This window comes from Lutra lutra, chromosome 2 (assembly GCF_902655055.1).
Source record: "Lutra lutra chromosome 2, mLutLut1.2, whole genome shotgun sequence".
In the NCBI taxonomy this organism is placed as follows: Eukaryota; Metazoa; Chordata; class Mammalia; order Carnivora; family Mustelidae; genus Lutra; species Lutra lutra.
In genome coordinates, this window is record NC_062279.1 from 61,544,015 (window position 1) to 61,566,816 (window position 22,802).

The window sequence follows — 22,802 nt, forward strand, 5'->3', positions numbered from 1 at the left end:
GACAGGAAAATATATAGCAATACAAGCCTTTCTCAAGAAACAAGAAAGGTCTCAAATACACCACCTAACCCTACACCTAAAGGAGCTGGAGAAAGAACAACAAAGAAAGCCTAAACTGAGCAGGAGAAGAGAAATCTTAAAGATCAGAGCAGAAATCAATGAAATAGAAACCAAAAAACAATAGAACAAATCAACAAAACTAAGAGCTGGTTCTTTGAAAGAATTAATAAGATTGATAAACCCCTGGCCAGACTTTTCAAAAGGAAAGAGAAGGCCCCAAATAAATAAAATCATAAATGAAGGAGGAGAGTTCACAACCGACACCAAAGAAATACAAACAATTATAAGAACATACTATGAGCAACTCTATGCCAACAAATTTGACAATCTGGAAGAAATGGGTGCATTTCTAGAGACATGTAAACTACCACAACTGAACCAGGAAGAAATAGAAAACCTCAACAGACCCATAACCAATAAGGAGATTGAAACAGTCACCAAAAATCTCCAAACACAAGCCCAGGGCCAGATGGCTTCCCAGGGGAATTCTACCAAACATTTAAAGAAGAACTAATTCCTATTCTCCTGAAACTATTCCAAAAAATAGAAATGGAAGGAAAACTTCAATTATGTAAAGAAAACTACCATGTCCCTCAAAGTCTTCAGCAGACTATATGTTCTCAATTTTTTTATTACATGGTTTGGTTTCAATTCCCTAATTACTCTATCCACTTTGTTCTGAGCACACTCTAGCTTTATCAGTCACAGAGGGAAAGCCAAAATGGAACATGATACACAGGAGGTCTTCCAAGGCTTTATGCTTCCATTACTGCATCCTAAGATCATATTAGTTCTTCCAGCAGCCACATCACACTGTTAACTAAGATTAAACTTACTGTCAACCAAAATTACTAAAGATCTTTTGCACTTCTTGTTTTGCTCTCCTTTGGGGATTTTTTTTGATGGATTTTTTTAAGGATTTTTAATTTTTTTTTTTGAAAAGGGAGGCAGAGAGGCAGATTAAGTGTAGAATTATAGTTTACTATTATTTCATCTATTTGAAATATAATAGTTTATTATCCACTAATACAGGGACAAGTGTCCAATGTCATTTTGATTTTAGAAAACAATTAAGAAATACAAAACTAATAAAAAGAACTTCCCCTTTCTGAATGATTTAGTCCTAAAGCTATTAGAAAGGATCTAGAAAGACAGGCACATACACAAAAATGGGCTACTGGAGCCTGTTCAAAGTAAGGAGTGCATTCACACAGGGGAGGGAAGCAAGTGTAGGACAATGTCGGAGCCCATATGGAAGTGAGCAGAACTTCTGAAGAGGAGAGCAACCAGGTTTGGGGTGTCAGAGCATGAGTGGGATGATGAAGACATCCATTCCACAAGGTGGCCCAATGTAGCATATAAGAGCCTTTGTGGAGTGAGAAGACATCTACATTGTAAGGTAGCCTATTATGGAGTGTCAAGCCCAAAGGGAGATAAAAGAGGGCATTCATACCATGCAGTGAGGTTCTGGAGCCAAGAAGGGTTAGAAAAGTGGCCTGACATGCAAGACCAAACCCCAAATGGGCTGAAGAGAACATCCTACACAAAGGGAGTGACTGATGTAAGATGCCAGGACCCAGACCAGGAAAAAAGGTTATCTGCAAATAGGGAAGTACAGACAGAGTGAAAAGACAACAGCACAGGACAGGCTGAGAGCCTAGGTGGGGTGAAGGGGCATCTTTGTCGGGGAGGAGACAATGAGAGAAATGGAAGACTGCATACAGGTGGATTAATGAGATAAGTAAGGAAAGATAAGAGAGAAGGAACCAGGTTCTCATTCATGAAGAAAGGGCTTAAGAATAGAAAGAGAAAAAACTAGAATAAACCCTGTTCACTCTAGATTAGAACTGGAAGTGTCAATATGAATCTATGATTTCCGTATGTGTGAAGACAGAGAAATAAATACAAATGTATATATGTTTATGTATGTATGTATGTGTTACGTACATATACCCCTTCACTGAGAAAGCTCAGAAATAGCAACATCCGAGAGCAATGAGCACATCCAATACAAGATCTGGTGCACTGAGTGTGCTTAATATACCAGACCTGGTTTTGGGGTGGGGGGGGCCTTGGGGAGGAGGTACAGAAGGAGAGGGAGAGAAAAATCAAGCAGACTCCCTGCTGAGCAGAGAGCACAATGTGGGGCTTGATCTCACAACCCTAAGACCACAACCTCAGCCAAAATCAAGAGTCAGATGCTTCACCGACCAAGCCACCCAGGCACCCCACAAGATCTGGTTTCTAACTACTACTGTCCACTACAATACACCTGATCTTGGGGAAATGGGGCACAGAATCTTCTGCCAGAACAAAAGAAATTGCTCGAATAATCACAGACACTGTCAAAAGGTAATAGTCAACTGTAGGGGACTCCACTATCTAAATCTGAGGAAATTTGAGTGCTGACACAAATGATGGCAGTAATAGATTTATGGGGCACCTGGGTGGCTCAGTTGTTAAGCATCTGCCTTTGGCTCAGGTCATGATCCCAGGGTCCTGGGACTGCGCCCCACATTGGGTTCCCTGCTCAGCAGGAAGCCTGCATTTCCCTCTCCCACCCCTCCTGCTTATGTTCCCTCTCTCGCTGTGTATCTCTCTGTCAAATAAAAAAATAAAATCTTCAAAAAAAAATAGATTTAGAGCAGGTGAATAAAACAGTAAACTGTGTCCATGCTGATATTAATAATTTTGATTAACATGAAAGAAACTTTTCAGTGGAGAAGTTTGGTAGATACTATCTTAATCATTTAATGGAAGTAAACATCATCAGTAATGGGACAAAATGCAAATCATGTACCCCAAGTAGTAAGATGCAATAACGAGCACAGAACATCACTTCTATGCTATTTTCCTAAAGACGCGTAACTTGAAGTTACTTGTAAAGATCAAAGAAACCGAAATTAAGGGACATTCTTTAAAATAACTGGCCTGTAATCTTCAAAAGTGCCGAGTCAAATAAAGAGTGAAGAAATATTCCAGATTAAAGGAGAGTGAAGAGAAGGGACAACTAAATTCAACCTGTAATTCAACTTTACTGGCAGAATTGGTAGAATAGGAATAGGGTTGTAGAATTAAATGTGCAATGTTAATTTCCTAAGGATGTATTGTGGTTATGGAGGATAATGTCTTTCTTTGGAATGACATATAAAAGGCATTCTGGAGAACTGAGACAAATATTGGAACTTACTCTGAAATAATTCAGGGGAAAAAAATTGTGCTGTACTTGCAACTTTTCTTTAAGGATGAGATTGTTTCAAAATTCTTAATCAATTTCCCTTTTCCTAAAACACTTCTTTAAAATAGTGTTCCTCGGGCTCCTGGGTGGCTCAGTGGGTTAAAGCCTCTGCCTTCGGCTCAGGTCATGATCTCAGGGTCCTGGGATTGAGCCCCGCATGGGGCTCTCTGCTCAGCAAGGAGTCTGCTTCCCCCTCTCTCTCTGCCTGCCTCTCTGCCTACTTTTGATCTCTGTCTGTCAAATAAATAAATAAAATATTTTAAAAAAATAAAATAAATTTTTAAAAAATTAAAAAAAAAATAAAACAGTGTTCCTCAAAGCCTTAGGCTTCCCTAGCCAGGGCAAGGGCTGAGTTAAGCAGGGAGAGTCTTAAGTTCCTGACTATTTTAATAAGCTTGGTTGAGAAACAGCTGAATACTAACTATAAACTGTTTTTGAAGTCAAGACTGCTAGATCACATCCAGGCTCTATAACTGCACGGGGTGTGACCTGAATAAGTCAGCTAATTTTTCTAAGTTTTAGTTTTTTCATTGTAAAATGAAAAAAAATTATAGTACCCACATCTTTGTCTTGATGACCATTTTAAAATGATACACATTAACAACTATTAAATATTAAACTTTTAATGAGATGATATAATACCTGGAACTTTTAATGCTCAATAAATTTAACAGATTTTTTAAATTATTATTTCTTCAATACACTGGCCTTTTGTGTAAAATTGTATTTGCTAAAAAAAAAAAAATCTGCTATTCTAATAATACAATTAAATTAGGAGACTGATTATACCAGTTTTAAGTGATGGATAGCCTTTGTTGTCATGGAAAAGAAATTTACCCTAGTCTATATAGTATAATGGTTAAAAGCATAAGCTCTGGGGTCAGAGTACTTGTGTTCAGTTGCAATTCTCCACTCATTTTCTGTGTAACCTTGGGCAAGTTACTTAATTTATCTAAGTCTGCTTCTGAGACTATAAAATAAGAATAAAAATAGCTGTAAAGGGTGGGGGGGGCACCTGGTTGGCTCAGTGGGTTAAGCATCTGCCTTCCACTCAGGTCATGATCTCAGGGTCCTGGGATCATGCCCCACATCAGGTTCTCTGCTCAGCAGGGAGCCTGCTTCCCCCTCTCTCTCTGCCTGCCTCTCTGCCTTCTTGTGATCTGTCAAATAAATAAGTAAATTCTTAAAAAAAAAAAAAATAGCTGTAAAGGTTAAATGAAATGAATGGGTAACACATTTTAGTAAAGCATTTGGTATTTTAAGTCTCTAAAAAATATTAGGTGCTGTTTTTATTTCTGGTGTATACATATTTAATACATAAGGACAGGAGTTGGCATACTACAACCCATTGGGTGAACTCTGCCCACCACCTACTTTTTTAAGATAAAGTTTAATGAGAATAGCTAAATTCAGCCAGTATGCACTGCCTATGCTGCTTTCATACAATAATGGCCTGAGTAGTTGCAACAGAGACCCGATAGCCCAGAAAGTGTAAAATGCTTATTAACTGGCTTTTGCACAAGAACTTTGCTGATCTGGGGCACCTGGACGGCTCAGTCAGTTAAACATCTGCCTTCAGCTGAAGTCATGATCCCAGGGTCCCTGAATCAAGCCTCACAACGGACTCCCTGATCAGCAGGGAGTCTGTCTCTCCCTCTTCCACTGTGTGCTCACTCATGCCCCCTCTCTCTCTCTCAAATAAATAAATCAATCTTAAAAAGAAAGAAAGAAAAAGAAATTTGCTGATCTGTACCCTCAGTAAGAAAAACAAACTAAAGGGGTACCTGGTTGGCTAAATTATGCAACTTAGCACGTGACTCTTGATCTCGGGGTTGTGGTTCAAGCCCTACATTGGGTGTAGAGATTACTTTAAAATCTTTTTAAAAAGAATATAAAAAGAAAAAAAAAAGAATAAATTTTTAAAAAGAATAGAAAAATTAAAAATACAATGCTATAAAATGTCAAAATAGATTATATAAATGGGCAAAATAATCAAGTTAGCTGGTTTCCATCTATCTCAATAAATTCAAAGCAATTGAAAAACACGGTCATTTTCCTTTCCCTGAGAAAGTAAGCATTTCAAAACTCAAAATATCCTTAGAGGTCCTAGGTTAAAACATTTTTTTTTTTCCAAGTGGAAACAACTTTGAGAATTACGTGAATAGACTATACCTAATGAACTTACTATTATCACTTCAGATGTAATTAATGAGATGCATTAAGGCATTCATTGCTTTGAGTCACAACAAGCAAAGCATATTTTTCCAAAATAAATCATATTGAAAAGTATATTTAAGAAATCTCTATGTAAAAGGACCCATGTAAAGTACTATAAAAAATTCACAAAAGACAAGACTGAGTAAACTTAAAACACAATCTAGAGGCATAGAAAAATAATCTCAAGGCTTATAAATAAATCAGAGTTAAGTGCATTTCACTATAATTTCTATGCCTTTCAATTTTATGTAAATAAAATAGATCACTTTGTCCATTTAACCTACACAAATTAAAAAATCCAAAAATGTTTTACCTGAATTGGATGTTTACTAAATGAGGCTGGGAGCCATCTGATTGCCAATAAGTCTCAAGATTGTCATCTCGTAACTGATCCACTCCAAATCCTAAAACACAAGTGACAGTAAGTTCTCATGAACAAGAAAGAGCTATATATTTCAAATAAAAAATTATCATTCATATTGTCCAGAAAACATGATAAACAGGATGGTCAATACTGTAAAATTTGAATGACTAGAATTCTTCCATCCTCTTCACAAGACCTCAACTCTTAGAATATCACTTGCACACAAAAAAGTTTATATTAAGGCATTAACGTAATGCAATGCACAACCAGATTTTATTAAGTATATCTTTCTTGTGACAACATAAAGGCAACCTAGAAATATTTCCAAAAGTCATACACATTTTGAAACCAAGTGTTTCTGATTAATCAAAAATTAATTAAAAATTAAATCTGCCCAGAATCTCATATCATCTAGCCATTCTACAGAACTGAAAATAAAAATATCCTGTATTATTTTTCTTGATTAAAATCATAATATACATATTAATTATAGAAATAATTTAATGGTAAGGTATGGATTTCTCAAAAATATTTAAGAGAAATAAATTTGATTTACATTTTAATTTTTCACCAAGTACTATATTCATCATGGATCAAATTCAAAAGGTAGAAAAAAGAACATTGTGGAAAGTCTCTATCCCCACCCCCACTGTCTAGTTTACCACTCCAAATATGATCAATGTTATCAGTCTTTCACAGATACTGTACAACTATACAAGCAAACACATATATATTATTTTTTCCCCTCTACACAAATAATGGTAACACATAGTTCTACACTTTGCATTTCTTTTTCACTTAACATATCTGGAGATTCTTCCATATCACTAATAATAATAATTAATCATAATAACTGCAAATAATATATAACATTAACTATGTGCCAGACACAGTCCAAGTATTTTACATGATTATATCATGTTAATATTTATTTAACTCATTATAAAAACTCAGTTAACCTAAAGAGTTCCCACATTTTTTAAAGGTTATGGAGTACATCGCTGTCTGGAAATATCATAATTATTTAATGAAACCCCTATAAGACAAGGACATTTAGGCTGTTTCCAATGTTTTCCTGCTACAAACAACACAGCAGTAAACGTCTACATCTACAAATCTGTAATATTTAAATGGATATTAGTATTTTTGGAGTATGGATTTCTAGGAATAGAACCCTGGATCATTCAAATTTTTAATTTGATAAATATTGTCATATTCTCCGCCAAAATGCATCTTCATTAATAATGTTCAAAAACACCTATTCATCTACATAACTAGTAAAAATTAGGGTGTTCTAAAACCTTTACACTAGGTTTTGAAGACTTAGTATAAAGACATTAAAAGTTTATTTAGTAAGTTTTTATATTGATTAGATATTAAAATCATTTTGGACATGTTGAGATAAAATAAATAATGGAAGTTAACTGTAATTTTTAAAAAAATTTTTATAAACATATAATCTATTTTTATCCCCGGGGTAAAGGTCTGTGAATCGCCAGGTTTACACACTTCACAGCACTCACCATAGCACGTACCCTCCCCAATGTCCATAACCGCACCGCACTCTCCCAACAACCCTCCCCCCAGCAACCCTTAGTTTCTTTTGTGAGATTAAGAGTCACTTATGGTTTGTCTCCCTCCCAATCCCATCTTGTTTCATTTATTCTTCACCTACCCCCTTAACACCCCCCCATGTTGCATCCCCACTTCCTCATATCAGGGAGGTCATATGATAGTTGTCTTTCTCCGATTGACTTATTTCACTAGGCATGATACCCTCTAGTTCCATCCACGTCATCGCAAATGGCAACATTTTGTTTCTTTTGATGGGTGCATAGTATTCCATTGTGTATATATACCACCTCTTCTTTATCCATTCATCTGTTGATGGACATCAGGTTCTTTCCATAGTTTGGCTATTGTGGACATTGCTGCTATAAACATTTGGGTGCACGTGCCCCTTTGGACCACTACGTTTGTATCTTTAGGGTAAATACCCAGCAGGGCAATTGCTGGGTCATAGGGTAGTTCTATTTTCAACATTTTGAGGAACCTCCATGCTGTTTTCCAGAGTGGTTGCACCAGCTTGCATTCCCACCAACAGTGTGGGAGGGTTCCCCTTTCTCCGCATCCTCATCACCATCTGTCATTTCCTGACTTGTTGATTTTAGCCATTCTGACTGGTGTGAGGTGATATCTCATTGTGGTTTTGATTTGTATTTCCCTGATGCCGAGTGATGTGGAGCACTTTTTCATGTGTCTGTTGGCCATCTGGATGTCTTCTTTGCAGAAATGTCTGTTCATGTCCCCTGCCCATTTCTTGGTTGGATTATTTGTTCTTTGGGTGTGGAGATTGCTAAATTCTTTATCGATTTTGGACACTAGCCCTTTATCTGATATGTTGTTTGCAAATATCTTCTCCCATTCTGTCAGTTGTCTTTTGGTTTTGTTCACTGTTTCCTTTGCTGTGCAAAAGCTTCTGATCTTGATAAAATCCCAATAGTTCATTTTTGCCCTTGCTTCCCTTGCCTTTGGCGATGTTCCTAGGAAGACGTTGCTGCGGCTGAGGTCGAAGAGGTTGCTGCCTGTGTTCTCCTCAAGGATTTTGATGGATTCCTTTCTCACATTGAGGTCCTTCATCCATTTTGAGTCTATTTTCGTGTGTGGTGTAAGGAAATGATCCAGTTTCATTTTTCTGCAAGTGGCTGTCCAATTGTCCCAACACCATTTGTTGAAGAGGCTGTCTTTTTTCCATTGGACATTCTTTCCTGCTTTGTCGAAGATGAGTTGACCACAGAGTTGAGGGTCTATTTCTGGGCTCTCTATTCTGTTCCATTGATCTATGTATCTGTTTTTGTGCCAGTACCATGCTGTCTTGATGATGACAGCTTTGTAATAGAGCTTGAAGTCCGGAATGGTGATGCCACCAACTTTGGCTTTCTTTTTCAATATTCCTTTGGCTATTCGACGTCTTTTCTAGTTCCATATAAATTTTAGGATTACTTGTTCCATTTCTTTGAAAAAAATGGTTAGGATTTTGATAGGAATTGCATTAAATGTGCAGATTACTTTAGGTAGCATAGACATTTTCATGATATTTGTTCTTCCAATCCAGGAGCATGGAACATTTTTCCATTTCTTTGTGTCTTCCTCAATTTCTTTCATGAGCACTTTATAGTTTTCTGAGTATAGATTCTGTGCCTCTTTGGTTAGGTTTATTCCTAGGTATCTTATACTTTTGGGTGCAACTGTAAATGGGATTGACTTCCTAATTTCTTTTTCTTCTGTCTTATTGTTGGTGTAGAGAAATGCAAGTTATTTCTGTGCATTGATTTTATATCCTGACACTTTACTGAATTCCTGTACAAGTTCTAGCAGTTTTGGAGTGGAGTCTTTTGGGTTTTCCACATAGAGTATCATATCATCTGCGAAGAGTGATAGTTTGACTTCTTCTTTGCCAATTTGGATGCCTTTAATTTCCTTTTGTTGTCTTTTTGCTGAGGCTAGGATTTCTAGTACTATGTTGAATAGCAGTGGTGATAATGGACTTCCCTGCCGTGTTCCTGACCTTAGCGGAAAAGCTTTCAGTTTTTCTCCATTGAGAATGATATTTGTGGTGGGTTTCTCATACATGGCTTTGATAATATTGAGGTATGTGCCCTCTCTCCCTACACTTTGAAGAGTTTTGATCGGGAAGAGATGCTGTACTTTGTCAAATGCTTTTTCTGCATCTGTTGAGAGTATCACATGGTTCTTGTTCTTTCTTTTATTCATGTGTTGTATCACACTGATTGATTTGCGGATGTTGAACCAACCTTGCAGCCCTGGAATAAATCCCACTTGGTCGTGGTGTATAATCCTTTTAATATACTGTTGAATCCTATTGGCTAGTATTGTGGTGAGAATTTTCGCATCTGTGTTCATCAAGGATATTGGTCTGTACTTCTCTTTTTTGATGGGATCCTTATCTGGTTTTGGGATCAAGGTGATGCTGGCCTCATAAAATGAGTTTGGAAGTTTTCCTTCCATTTCTATTTTTTGGAATAGTTTCAGGAGAATAGGAATTAGTTCTTCTTTAAATGTTTGGTAGAATTCCCCTGGGAAGCCATCTGGCCCTGGGCTTGTGTTTGGAGATTTTTGGTGACTGTTTCAATCTCCTTATTGGTTATGGGTCTGTTGAGGTTTTCTATTTCTTCCTGGTTCAGTTGTGGTAGTTTACATGTCTCTAGAAATGCACCCATTTCTTCCAGATTGTCAAATTTGTTGGCATAGAGTTGCTCATAGTATGTTCTTATAATTGTTTGTATTTCTTTGGTGTCGGTTGTGAACTCTCCTCCTTCATTTATGATTTTATTTATTTGGGGCCTTCTCTTTCCTTTTTGAAAAGTCTGGCCAGGGGTTTATCAATCTTATTAATTCTTTCAAAGAACCAGCTCTTAGTTTTGTTGATTTGTTCTATTGTTTTTTTGGTTTCTATTTCATTGATTTCTGCTCTGATCTTTAAGATTTCTCTTCTCCTGCTCAGTTTAGGCTTTCTTTGTTGTTCTTTCTCCAGCTCCTTTAGGTGTAGGGTTAGGTGGTGTATTTGAGACCTTTCTTGTTTCTTGAGAAAGGCTTGTATTGCTATATATTTTCCTGTCAGGACTGCCTTTGCTGTGTCCCACAGATCTTGAACCGTTGTGTTTTCATTATCATTTGTTTCCATGAATTTTTTCAATTCTTCTTTAATTTCCTGGTTGACCCATTCATTCTTTAGAAGGATGCTGTTTAGTCTCCATGTATTTGGGTTCTTTCCAACTTTCCTCTTGTGATTGAGTTCTAGCTTCAGAGCATTGTGGTCTGAAAATAGGCAGGGAATGATCCCAATCTTTTGATACTGGTTGAGACCTGAATTGTGACCCAGGATGTGATCTATTCTGGAGAATGTTCCATGTGCACTAGAGAAGAATGTGTATTCTGTTGCTTTGGGATGGAATGTTCTGAATATATCTGTGATGTCCATCTGGTCCAGTGTGTCATTTAAGGCCTTTATTTCCTTGTCGATCTTTTGCTTGGATGATCTGTCCATTTCAGTGAGGGGAGTGTGAAAGTCCCCTACTATTATTGTACTATTGTCGATATGTTTCTTGATTTTGTTATTAATTGGCTTATATAGTTGGCTGCTCCCACGTTAGGGGCATAGATATTTAAAGTTGTTAGATCTTCTTGTTGGACAGACCCTTTGAGTATGATACAGTGTCCTTCCTCATCTCTTATTATATAGTCTTTGGCTTAAAATCTAATGGATCTGATGTAAGGATTGCCACCCCTGCTTTCTTCTGATGTCCATTAGCATGGTAAATTGTTTTCCACCCCCTCACTTTAAATCTGGAGATGTCTTCGGGTCTAAGATGAGTGTCTTGTAGGCAACATATAGATGGGTTTTGTTTTTTTTATCCATTCTGATACCCTGTGTCTTTTGATTGGGGCATTTGGCCCATTAATATTCAGGGTAAGTATTGAGAGATATGAATTTAGTGCCATTGTATTGCCTGTAAGGTGACTGTTACTGTATATTGTCTCTGTTTCTTCTGATCTACTACTTTTAGGCTCTCTCTTTGCTTAGAGGACCCCTTTCAATATTTCCTGTAGAGCTGGTTTGGTGTTTGCAAATTCTTTCAGTTTTTGTTTGTCCTGGAAGCTTTTAATCTCTCCTTCTATTTTCAGTGATAGCCTCGCTGGATATAGTATTCTTGGCTGCATGTTTTTCTCGTTTAGTTGTCTGAATATATCATGCCAGCTCTTTCTGGCCTGCCAGGTCTCTGTGGATAAGTCTGCTGCCAATCTAATATTTTTACCATTGCATGTTATAGACTTCTTGTCCCGGGCTGCTTCCAGGATTTTCTCTTTGTCACTAGGACTTGTAAATTTACTATTAGGTGACGGGGTGTGGACCTATTCTTACTGATTTTGAGGGGTGTTCTCTGCACCTCCTGGATTTTGATGCTTGTTCCATTGCCATATTAGGGAAATTCTCTCCAATAATTCTCTCCAATATACCTTCTGCTCCCCTCTCTCTTTCTTCTTCTTCTGGAATCCCAATGATTCTAATTTTGTTCCATGTTATGGTATCACTTATCTCTCGAATTTTCCCCTTGTGGTCCAGTATTTGTTTGTCTCTCTCTTTGCTCAGCTTCTTATTCTCTGTCATTTGGTCTTCTATATCACTAATTCTTTCTTCTGCCTCATTTATGCTCGCAGTAAGAGCCTCCATTTTTTATTGCACCTCATTAATAGCTTTTTTTTATTTCAACTTGGTTAGATTTTAGTTCTTTTATTTCTCCAGGAAGGGCTTTTATCTCTCCCGAGAGAGTTTCTCTAATATCTTCCATGGCTTTTTCGAGCCCGTCTAGAACCTTGAGAATCGTCATTCTGAACTCTAGATCTGACATATTACCAATGTGTGTATTGATTAGGTCCCTAGCCTTCAGTACTGCCTCTTGTTCTTCTTTTTTTGTGGTGAATTTTTCCGCCTTGTCATTTTGTCCAGATAAGAGTATGAAGGAGCAAGTAAAATACTAAAAGGGTGGCAAAGACCCCAGGAGAATACACTTTAACCAAATCAGAATAGACCCCAAATCGTGGGGGGGGGAGAAAGGGGATAAAAAGAGGTTCAGAAAAAAAAGAAACAATTAAAAAAAGAAAACAAATAAAGAAAAAATATAAAAAAGAAAAATATATATATATTAGATAAACTAGTTAAAAAACCTTAAAAAGAAAAAGGGTAAAAGTTAAGAAAAAATTTAGCAGAAGAAGAAAAAAAAATTGAAAAAAAAAAATTAACTGCAAGACTAAAGAATCATGGGGAGAAAGTCATGAGTTCCGTGCTTTGCTTTCTCCTCCTCTGGAATTCTGCTGCTCTCCTTGGTATTGAACCTGCACTCCTTGGTAAGTGAACTTGGTCCTGGCTGGATTTCTTATTGATCTTCTGGGGGAGGGGCCTGTTGTAGTGATTCTCAAGTGTTTTTGCCCGAGGCGGAATTGCACCGCCCTTACCAGGGGCCGTGCTGAGTAATCCGCTCGGGTTTGCTTTCGGGAGCTTCTGTTCCCTGAGCGCTTTCTGTAGAGTTCCGGAGGACGGGAATGAAGATGGCGGCCTCCCAGTCTCCAGCCCGGCGGAGCCGAGAGCCCAGGGCCCCACTCCTCAGTGCGCCCTCAGAGAACAGCGCCCAATTATTCCGTCACCCTGGCCTCCAGCCGTGCCCCAAGCTGACCGAGCCTGCGACCGGTTCAAGGTAACCCCGAGTTTAGAGCTCACTCCTCAGCTCTGTCTCTGTAGCTGGCTTCCCCGTTCTAATACCTGTAAGCTCTGCGATACCCAGACACCCCCGATCCTTCTGTGACCCTGTGGGACCTGAGGCCACGCTGACCCCGCGTGGGCTTCACCCTGGTTAAGCCTCTGGAGCGATGTCCCTCAGCGGAACAGACTTTTAAAAGTCCTGATTTTGTGCTCCGTTGCTCTGCCGCTTCCCGGGAGCCGGCCCCTCCCCCCGCGGTCTATCTTCCCGCCGCTTTGGATTCGCTTCTCCACCAGTCCTACCTTTCAGAAAGTGGTTGATTTTCTGTTTCTAGAATTGCTGTTCTTCTTCTCTTCGATCCCCCATTGGATTTGTAGCTGTTTGCAATGCTTAGATAAGCTATCTAGCTGATCTCTTGCTACTGATGTAGTCTCAGCCTGCTATTTCTCCACCATGTTGACTCCTCCTTAATTTTAAATTTTTAAATTTTAATATGGTACTAGATAATTTTAAATTACATATATGGTTTGTTATTAATTTCTGTTCGACAGCTCTGCTCTGTACTTATGCTAAAATGCAATCATTCTTTCACGTATTTACTAACCTGATAGGTGAAAAATTATATTTCAAACTTTCACTGATCATTTATATTTCTTCTTATAGAAAATACCTATTCAATATTGCCTACATTTTCACTGTATTCAGTCTTTAATTGATTTATACTCTTCTGCTATTGTAGATATTAACCCTATGGCTATTCCACGTGATCCAAATATACTCTCCCCAGTCTGTAATTTGTATCTTAAATTTGCACATGCTGCCTTTACAGTATATACTCGTGAATAAGAGAGATTTTCCCAGAGAAAATAATTTTTGCATCTAATTCTGAAGTACTAATAGGAGTTAGTTACGTAAAGAGATAAAAGAGCAAGGTTAGCATTCAGTAAAGAGGAAAACACTTAATGGCACAAGAAAAGAAAAGTAAAAATCTACAGGAAACAAAGGTAAGTCCTTTTGAGAGCTAAAGCTACCCACATTGGATTGAATCAGGAAATGATCCAGAGACATATGAAAGGGAACCAGATCATACAGAACTTTAATGCACTAAGAGATGAAGTATAAATTATCTTGAAAAATATGCCAACCTACTGAAGATTTTTAGTAGGTAAGTCATATGATCAGGAAATAATCAGATCAGTATCTTTAGATAGATTCTTCAATGCCAGTGACCCAGGCAAATGTTCAAAAAATAGCTTTCTATTGTCCCAAAGAAAATCTTAAAATTTAAGAACTGAGCTCTCCATTATTCACTCTATAACTCTTAGATCTGTGCTGTACAATATGATAGCCACTAGCTACATGTGGTAACTGAACACTTGAAATATAGCTAGTTCAACTTTAGATTTGCTATACACATTGGTTTTTGAAGACTATTAAGAAATACAAAATATCTCAGTAATAATAAGTCTACTTATATTGGATTAAAAACATATTGTTATAACTAATTTCACCAATTATCCTTTTAATGTAGCTCTTAGAAAAATTTAAATTACACATGCAACTTGCATTATACTGCTATTGGACAGTGCTACGTTAGGCCATGCTTCTGTTCTTTCTTTATACATTATTTTTAGGGCTAATCCAGAACATTTATTTCTGCAAGTTATAAGATAAAAAGTTATTTGCTACCAATTAAAGAGTTCGTAAGTTTTAAATACCTTTTTCTTCTTACAAGCTTATGAGCTCCCTAACAGAAAATAACTCAATTATATGACTCTTCCTTAAGAGCTCCACCATTAAATGTTCTATGATAAAAAGACCTTTGTCACTAACTTTGTTTTAGCTATTTGACTAGTTTTTCTTTCTCTTCATTTCACAATTTTATCTGTGTGAGCTCAAAGAATTTCATAAAATGATGTTTGTTCTTATCAAGCAAAATAAACATTAAACAAAAAAACTAAATAACATATCCAGAATAAGAGATGTCCTGTAACTCAAGACTAATCATTTTAAATTTGTTTTTAGGATACTGCTTATGAAACTACAACAGTACAACTAAGTTAAGTACAATCTCTGCAATCTCGTCAAGAACCAATCAGCCTAAATCTTCACCTCTGGAGTACTAAGCAAGATTATCAGCTTCTACTTGTTCAAAATATGTCTCACGAACAGAACATTTTATAAATATCTGTTTGTACCAATGCCATGACTCAGTAAATTTCTTTTCCAAAGCTTCACCACAGAGTATACCTCAATTCTTTTAGTCCAAACAAAAGAACTAAAAGACAAATTTGTGATAAGTGCTTTAACAGGTACTATGATAATGCACACAAATGATATTATCCAGAAAAAAACCTTTTACACGATGTACTGATTCTTTTTTTTTTTTTTAAGATTTTATTTATTTATTTGACAGAGAGAAATCACAAGCAGGCAGAGAGGCAGGCAGAGAGAGAGGAGGAAGCAGGCTCCCCACTGAGCAGAAAGCCCGACGTGGGGCTTGAACCCAGGACCTGGGATCATGACCTGAGCCGAAGGCAGCGGCTTAACCCACTGAGCCACCCAGGCGCCCCGATGTACTGAATCTTAAAGCCATGGTTCTCAGAGTATGGTCCCTGGATCAGCAGCATCATTGTCACCTGGGAACTTGTTAGGAATTCTAGACCTACATCAGAAATTTTCAGAGTTAACTCCTTTGAGAGTCTGTATTTTAATAAATCCTACAGGTGATTCTGATACATGCTAAAATTTTAGAACTACTGTTTTATGGCAAGTCTTCTCAACCTGGGCACTAGTGATGCTGTGCACTGGATAATTCCTTCAGGGGCAGGGGTGTCCTGAGCATTATAGGGTATTTAGCAGCACCTCTGGCCTCTATCCACTAGCTGTCAGTCATAGTCCTCCCCTTGCTGGCAGTTGTCTCAATCAAAAACAACTGCAGACATTACTAAATGTCTCCTATGGGGCAAAATCATCCCCAGATGAGAACCACATCTCTAAGGAAAAGAAAACCAGCATTAACCTATGGTTACTGTTACTGCTTAGTAAACAGCCACTCTTCTCTAGCCATCCTCCATGGGAAGAAAATCCTTCTGCACTCGTCATATTGGAGCTTAATCATGACTTGTTTTGGTCAACACCAATGTGAATGAATGTGACACAAACAGTGGTCTAATTTAATTTATTTATAAAGATTTTATTTATTTATTTGAGAGAGAGAGAACCTGAGAGAGAGGGAGAGGGAGTGCATGAATTGGGGGAGGAGCAGAGGGAAAGACAGGGACAAGCAGACTCTGAACCGGGCTTAGAGCCTGATGCAGGGCTCATCCCAGGATCCCTGAGATCATGACCTGAGCTGAAATCAAAACCTGAGCACTTAACCAACAACGCCATCCAGGCACCCCCAAACAGAGGTTTTAAATATGCTTGCAAGGTCTGGCTTGGCCTTTTGAATTTTGGCACCCCACTAAGACATCATGCCTGAACACACAGAGCAGGCCTGGACCCAATTCACAACCTAGAGCCAGGTCATAACCAAGCAAGAAATAAGTTTTGTTATTATAATATAGCACTGACAGATTAGGGTTGTTTGTTACACACCATTAGTGCAGCAAGAGCTAACTAACACAACATCAATAGATGAGATACATCTGACTAGCCCAGCTTAGATTACCTTTAGGACTAAAACAGCCATTGCCACGTAAAACATATCTTTTAACACAAATACCTTCATATCTGCTAAGGCACTATTATAACTAGGGCATTATCTTTACTCTGAAGACACAAAGATAGATTACATGAGGTCTCTGTGGAAGAGTTCATCTATTTAATGCACTATCTATGCTGTAACTATTTACATTTAAACTAATTAAAAATAAGTAAAATTTAAAATCTGATTTCTCAGTCACACTAGTCACATTTAAAGTACTCACACATAGCTAGCAGCTATCTCACTGTACAGTCCAATACATTCTACTGGCCAGCACTAAGGGACTTAAGCAGATAAATTACAATATAAAGTGTTAAGTGCTATATAAAGAAATGAAGAAACAAACACAAACGCATGAAGGCTAAACAACATGCTATTAAAACACCAACAGATGGGGTGCCTGGGTGGCTCAGTGGGTTAAAGCCTCCGCCTTCCGCTCAGGTCATGATCCCAGGGTCCTGAGATCCAGCCCTACATCGGGCTCTCTGCTAGGCAGGGAGCCTGCTTCTTCCTCTCTCTCTGCCTGCCTCTCTGCCTTCTTGTGATCCCTGTCTGTCAAATAAATGAATAAAATCTTAAAACACACACACACACACACACACACCCAACAGATCAACAAAGAAAGCAAAGAGGAAATGGAAAAATACCAGGGAACAAAAAAACACAGAAACATAGCAGTTCAAAATATTTGCGACCAGGTAAGAGCAGATCTAAAAGGGAACTTTACAGAGATACAGGCCTGCCTCAAGAAACAAGAAAAGTCTCAAATAAACAATCTAATCTTAAACTTAAAGGAACTAAAAAAAGAACAAGAAACAAAGCCCAAAGTCAGTAGAAGGAAAGAAATAATAAAGAGCAGAGCAGAATAAATGAAATAGGCTAAAAAATAATACATAATGAGAGCTGGTTCTTTGAAAAGATAAAATTGACAAACCTTTAGCAAGACCTGTCAAAAAAAAGTGGGGGGAAGACAGGGGAAGGGCACATCTAAACGGCTCAGTCAGTTAAACATCTGACTTGTGATTTCAGCTCAGGTCATGATTTTATGGGTAAAATTAAAGTAAAGCATAGGGAATGTAGTCAATAATACTATAATAATGTTGTATGGTGATGATAACTACACTCACCAAGGTGTAAGCATCGTGTAATATACAGAATTGTCAAAACATTATGGTGTATACCTGAAACTAATACAATATTGCATGTCCAGAATACTTCAATTTAAGAAAAAAGGAAGAAAATAAAGAGATGAAGAATTAACTTCTTGATACACTCTCTTCTCATGATCTCCCACTCTCCTAGTTTATCAACTAGTTCAGCAGCTACTTCTCCTTAGTTCCCTTTGCTGATTCTTATTCTTGCTGTTTTGCCAGATCTCTACATCTTGAAGGAGCCCTGAGACTTTACCCTTTTTTCTAAAAACAATCTCTCCTTAGGGGAGCCAATCCAGTCCCAAGCTTACAATATCATCAATATATTGGTAACTCAACTTTGTGTCTCCACCCCAGACCTTTCCCCAGAGCTCCAAGCTTCTATACTCAATTGCCTAATAAACACCTCACTAGAATGCTGATCTCAAAACTAATGTGTCTGAATCATAACTTTTTTTTTTTTTTTTGAACCAAAACCTATGTATTTCCTCCCACCTCACTTTCTCAACTTAGGAAATAATACTGAGTTATTCATCCAGATGCCTAAGAGTCAGTCTTGAATTTCTCCTTTCCTTTAGTAAGTCATAATTTCTCCACCTCTAAAAATATATCCCAGGGACGCCTGGGTGGCTCAGTTGGTTAAGCAGCTGCCTTCGGCTCAGGTCATGATCCCAGCGTCCTGGGATCGAGTCCCGCATTGGGCTCCTTGCTCAGCAGGGAGCCTGCTTCTCCCTCTGCCTCTGCCTGCCATTCTGTCTGTCTGTGCTCGCTCTCTCTCCCTCTCTCTCTGACAAATAAATAAAATCTTAAAAAAAAAAAAAAAAATATATATATATATATATATATATATATATATATATATATCCCAAAGCTATCATCTCTCTCCACATCACCCACCACGAGCCTATTCCAATTCAACATCATCTGACACAAATTATTGTACTAGTCTTTCCTCCACCGGTCTACACCATTATTCTCCTACCAGTCATTATTCTCAATGGCCATAGTGATTTTTTTGAGAACAACAACAACAAAAAGATTCTCCCTTTCCCTCTGCCCTCCCCGCTCAATAAATAAATAAATAAATAAATTCTGCCATAGAAATTAAAAAAAAAAAAAATCAGATCATCTCTCTTTCCTGCTTAACATCTCCAATGGCACCTGCTTGTACTTCAGATCCAAATTGTACTTCAAATCCAAATTCTACCAGAATTCAGTCTGGCCCCTGTCTAATTATGTCTCCAGCCTAATCTTCTACCACTTCTCCTCCTTACCCACCATCCACTAGCCCACTAGACTTCTTTCTGAAACTCAAGCATGCCAAACCATTTAGCTTAGAGCCTTTGAAGTAGCTATTTCCTCTGTTAGCAAGGTTCTTCTGTGAAATCTTTGCACAATGGATTCTTCTAACATTTACATCTCAGCACAAATTTCATTTTCCAAGAAAAGCCTTTCTTGGTCTATTTATTATATTGTTGTTTTATTTTCTCCAAAGCACATATTGCTATTCAACCAGAAAGTTACTCAATGATCACAATGGTCAGTTATGGCATAAACTTAAATTAAAATTCAGTTATTTTTTTAAGAAAAACAGGGGCGCCTGGGTGGCTCAGTGGATTAAGCCGCTGCCTTCGGCTCAGGTCATGATCTCAGGGTCCTGGGATCGAGTCCCCCATCGGGCTCTCTGCTCAGCAGGGTGCCTGCTTCCCTCCCTCTCTCTCTCTCTGCCTACCTCTCCGTCTACTTGTGATCTCTCTCTGTCAAATAAATAAATAAAATCTTTAAAAAAAAAAAAAGAAAAGAAAAACAACTTACATCATCTAATTATGCCTCTCAAAATTAACCCATAAAAGAAATGTCTTGATAAAATATATGAATTGAGTGGAAAATATGTCATGGATCAGATGTCCACAAAACACAAACTCATGAAATACTTATTTTTGTTGGCTTATAAAGCATAAAATATGGACTCAAACACAGAAGATGTACCTATTTGTCCCCTAATTTTGTTGCCCAACATGATATGAATTTAAGGCTTATGAAGTTAAATGATTAATTTATTGTAATAAGACTCTGTTATAATGCTAGCAGTCACACAAATCTGACCTTTAGTTTTTCCAGTCTCTTGGACAGAGACTGACAATTGTGCTGAATTGTGGAACTGTTTGTGATGCGTCTTCAACTAGGCTGAATCTGCTAAATACATCCCAACTTTAATCTGAGTGAAATATTGGACCACTATTTCCAAAGACAGAGTAATTTTGCAAAGCTCTATACCACCTACCACACTGTAGCAGGCAAGTAAATTTGTACCTCCCACAAACTGTTATTTTACATTTTGAAAGTTTGGGGCACCTGGGTGGCCCAGTCATTAAGCGTCTGCCTTCAGCTCAGGTCATGATCCCAGGGTCCTGAGATCAAGCCTCACATTGGGCTCGCTGCTCCATGTGGGGAACCACTTCTCCCTCTCCCACTCCCTCTGCTGTGTTCCTTCTCTAGCTGTGTCTCTCTCTGTCAAGTAAATAAATAAAAATCTTTAAAAAAATAAAAATAATTTTAAAAAACATTTAGAAAGTTTATTTAAAGTCTTCCTCATATCACTTCTCCCCTAAATTATTCCTTGTCTTCTAAATGATTTCTTTACCTCTAACCTTGCTCACTTCAATCCATCCTCTAAACTTCTCAAATGTGAATACTAAAAGTTTTACTCTGCTACTTAAAATTTTTTAAGAGCTCTGTACAATAAGGTATCAAATGTTTAACAAAGCCCTCTATATCAGCCCTCTACCTAACTAGCTAGATTTACCTACGCCACTTCCTTCTGTTCTAGTTTTACTTAAAACTTTTGAATGAGCTGTTTTGTCTAAGCTCTACACCTTTGTGCCTATTGTTCCTCTTGCCTTTATGTCTTTTTTTTTTTTTTAGAGCAAAGCATTTCTTTTTTTTTTTTTTTTTTTATTCATTTATTTGACAGAGAGAGATCACAAGCAGGCAGAGAGGCAGGCAGAGAGAGAGGAGGAAGCAGGCTCCCTGCTGAGCAGAGAGCCCGATGCAGGGCTCGATCCCAGGACCCTGAGATCATGACCTGAGCCGAAGGCAGCGGCTTAACCCACTGAACCACCCAGGCGCCCCTTTTTTTTTTTTTTAAGATTTTATTTACTAATTTGAGACAGAAAGAGAGAGAGAGAGAGAACATGAACAGGGGGAGAGGCAGAGGGCAGGGAAAAGCAGGCTCCTCCTGAGCCAGGAGCCCGAAATGGGGCTCGATCCTAGGACCTGGAGATCATGACCTGAGCCTAAGGCAGATGCTTAACCATCTGAGCCACCCAGGGGCCCCCTTGCCTTTGTGTCTTTATTCAATGAAATCCGCTTCTTGTTCCATTGAAGAACAAGCATCTCCATGAAGCCTTTCCTGATCTGTTAAGCAGAATCAATCACTTTTTCCTCTGGGTCACTATCGAACCCATACTTAGTGGAAAGCAGTATGACACTGTGGAACCTGACTGCTTTGAGTCACAGCATTCCCATTAATTATGTGATCATTGCCAAATTACTTAACTTTCTGTACTACAGTTTCCTCATTTAGAAAATGATAACAATAACAGTATGTACTGTATACACATGCAAAGTACTTAGAACAGGACATGTCATTTAGTAAGCACTAAAGAGTTATAAATTATTACACTGCATTATAATGACTTGTTTAAAGCTTTAATCCCTCCACTAGATTGTGAACTCCTTGATAGTAAGGATTCTGTCTTTTATAACTTTTACTCTCAAGTGTTAACAAACTTCAGCAATTATCTGCTGCCTAGAAATGAAAAATATCTGACCACAGAGAAGCGAAGGTTAAACAACCTTCTCATCCTGCTTCTCATTAATAAAGAGCAGTCATTCACTCTTTATGTAGAAAATAATCACCTAATGATAGTTCACTGAGGGACCCAAAGGTGATGCAAGTGTAACGTTTGACACAACACTGATGAACTGCATGACTTTCATACTTAACACATTTTGTAGTGATCCCACCACTCCCCTGGCAGTGGAACTACTGTTCTATTCTGTACCTCCAAGCTGTCAGAACTGTGGGGCATCTTCAGGGAGCCAGTTATACACTGCCCTCTGCAAACTTCATAGCATCAAGGGATATGAACTGACACTGACTTATACCCCATTATTGATACAATAAGACACCAATTGAATTATGCTACTAGATCAAGCAAAGGTAGGTATTCAATTTGAGCAAATTCATAGAACTATTTTATACTATAAAGAATATTAGAAACTTCTGAAGCAGCCCAAGATGTAGAAAGCTGGGAAAAAAGGCACCACTTCCATTCAAACAGGAAGAGGCTAAACTACAAACTCATAATTTTTCTTGAAAACATAAGAGCTTGAAAATAATGCAGCAACCAAAGAGTCTAAAACCCAAGAAGGAGCACCTCTCAACCTTAGGAGAAAAATGATATATAGCCTGTCCCAATTGTGGTAGAGCATGGGAGGAAGGAACAGTGGCCAAACAGACACATAAGACATTAGGCAAAACCTGCTAAACAACCTGTTAAAGGCCAAGTGTGGGCTAGCATAAAAGGACAGCAGCCCTGGTAGTCCCAAATCTAAGGGGAATGCACACTGACTCTCAGACTCTTTTCCAAGGCCCTTCACTGTCTATGTAACAGAAAGATTTAGAGGAGACCAGGAGACCAGAAAACATACTTCAATGGTAGATGCGTGAAGAAAAGAACTGACCACCACTGCAGGAAAAGCAAAAAAACCTACTGTCCTT

At 38.0% G+C, this 22,802-nt stretch overlaps 1 protein-coding gene across 1 annotated transcript in view; it reads right to left on the reverse strand.

The window, feature by feature from the left end:
* The window catches only part of ANAPC10 (anaphase promoting complex subunit 10), a 97,484-nt gene that overhangs the window by 65,735 nt on the left and 8,947 nt on the right, over positions 1-22,802 (reverse strand). The window contains 2 exon segments of the mRNA XM_047717554.1: position 5,117; positions 5,829-5,919. Of these exon segments, the coding sequence (XP_047573510.1) occupies position 5,117; positions 5,829-5,919 (92 nt within the window).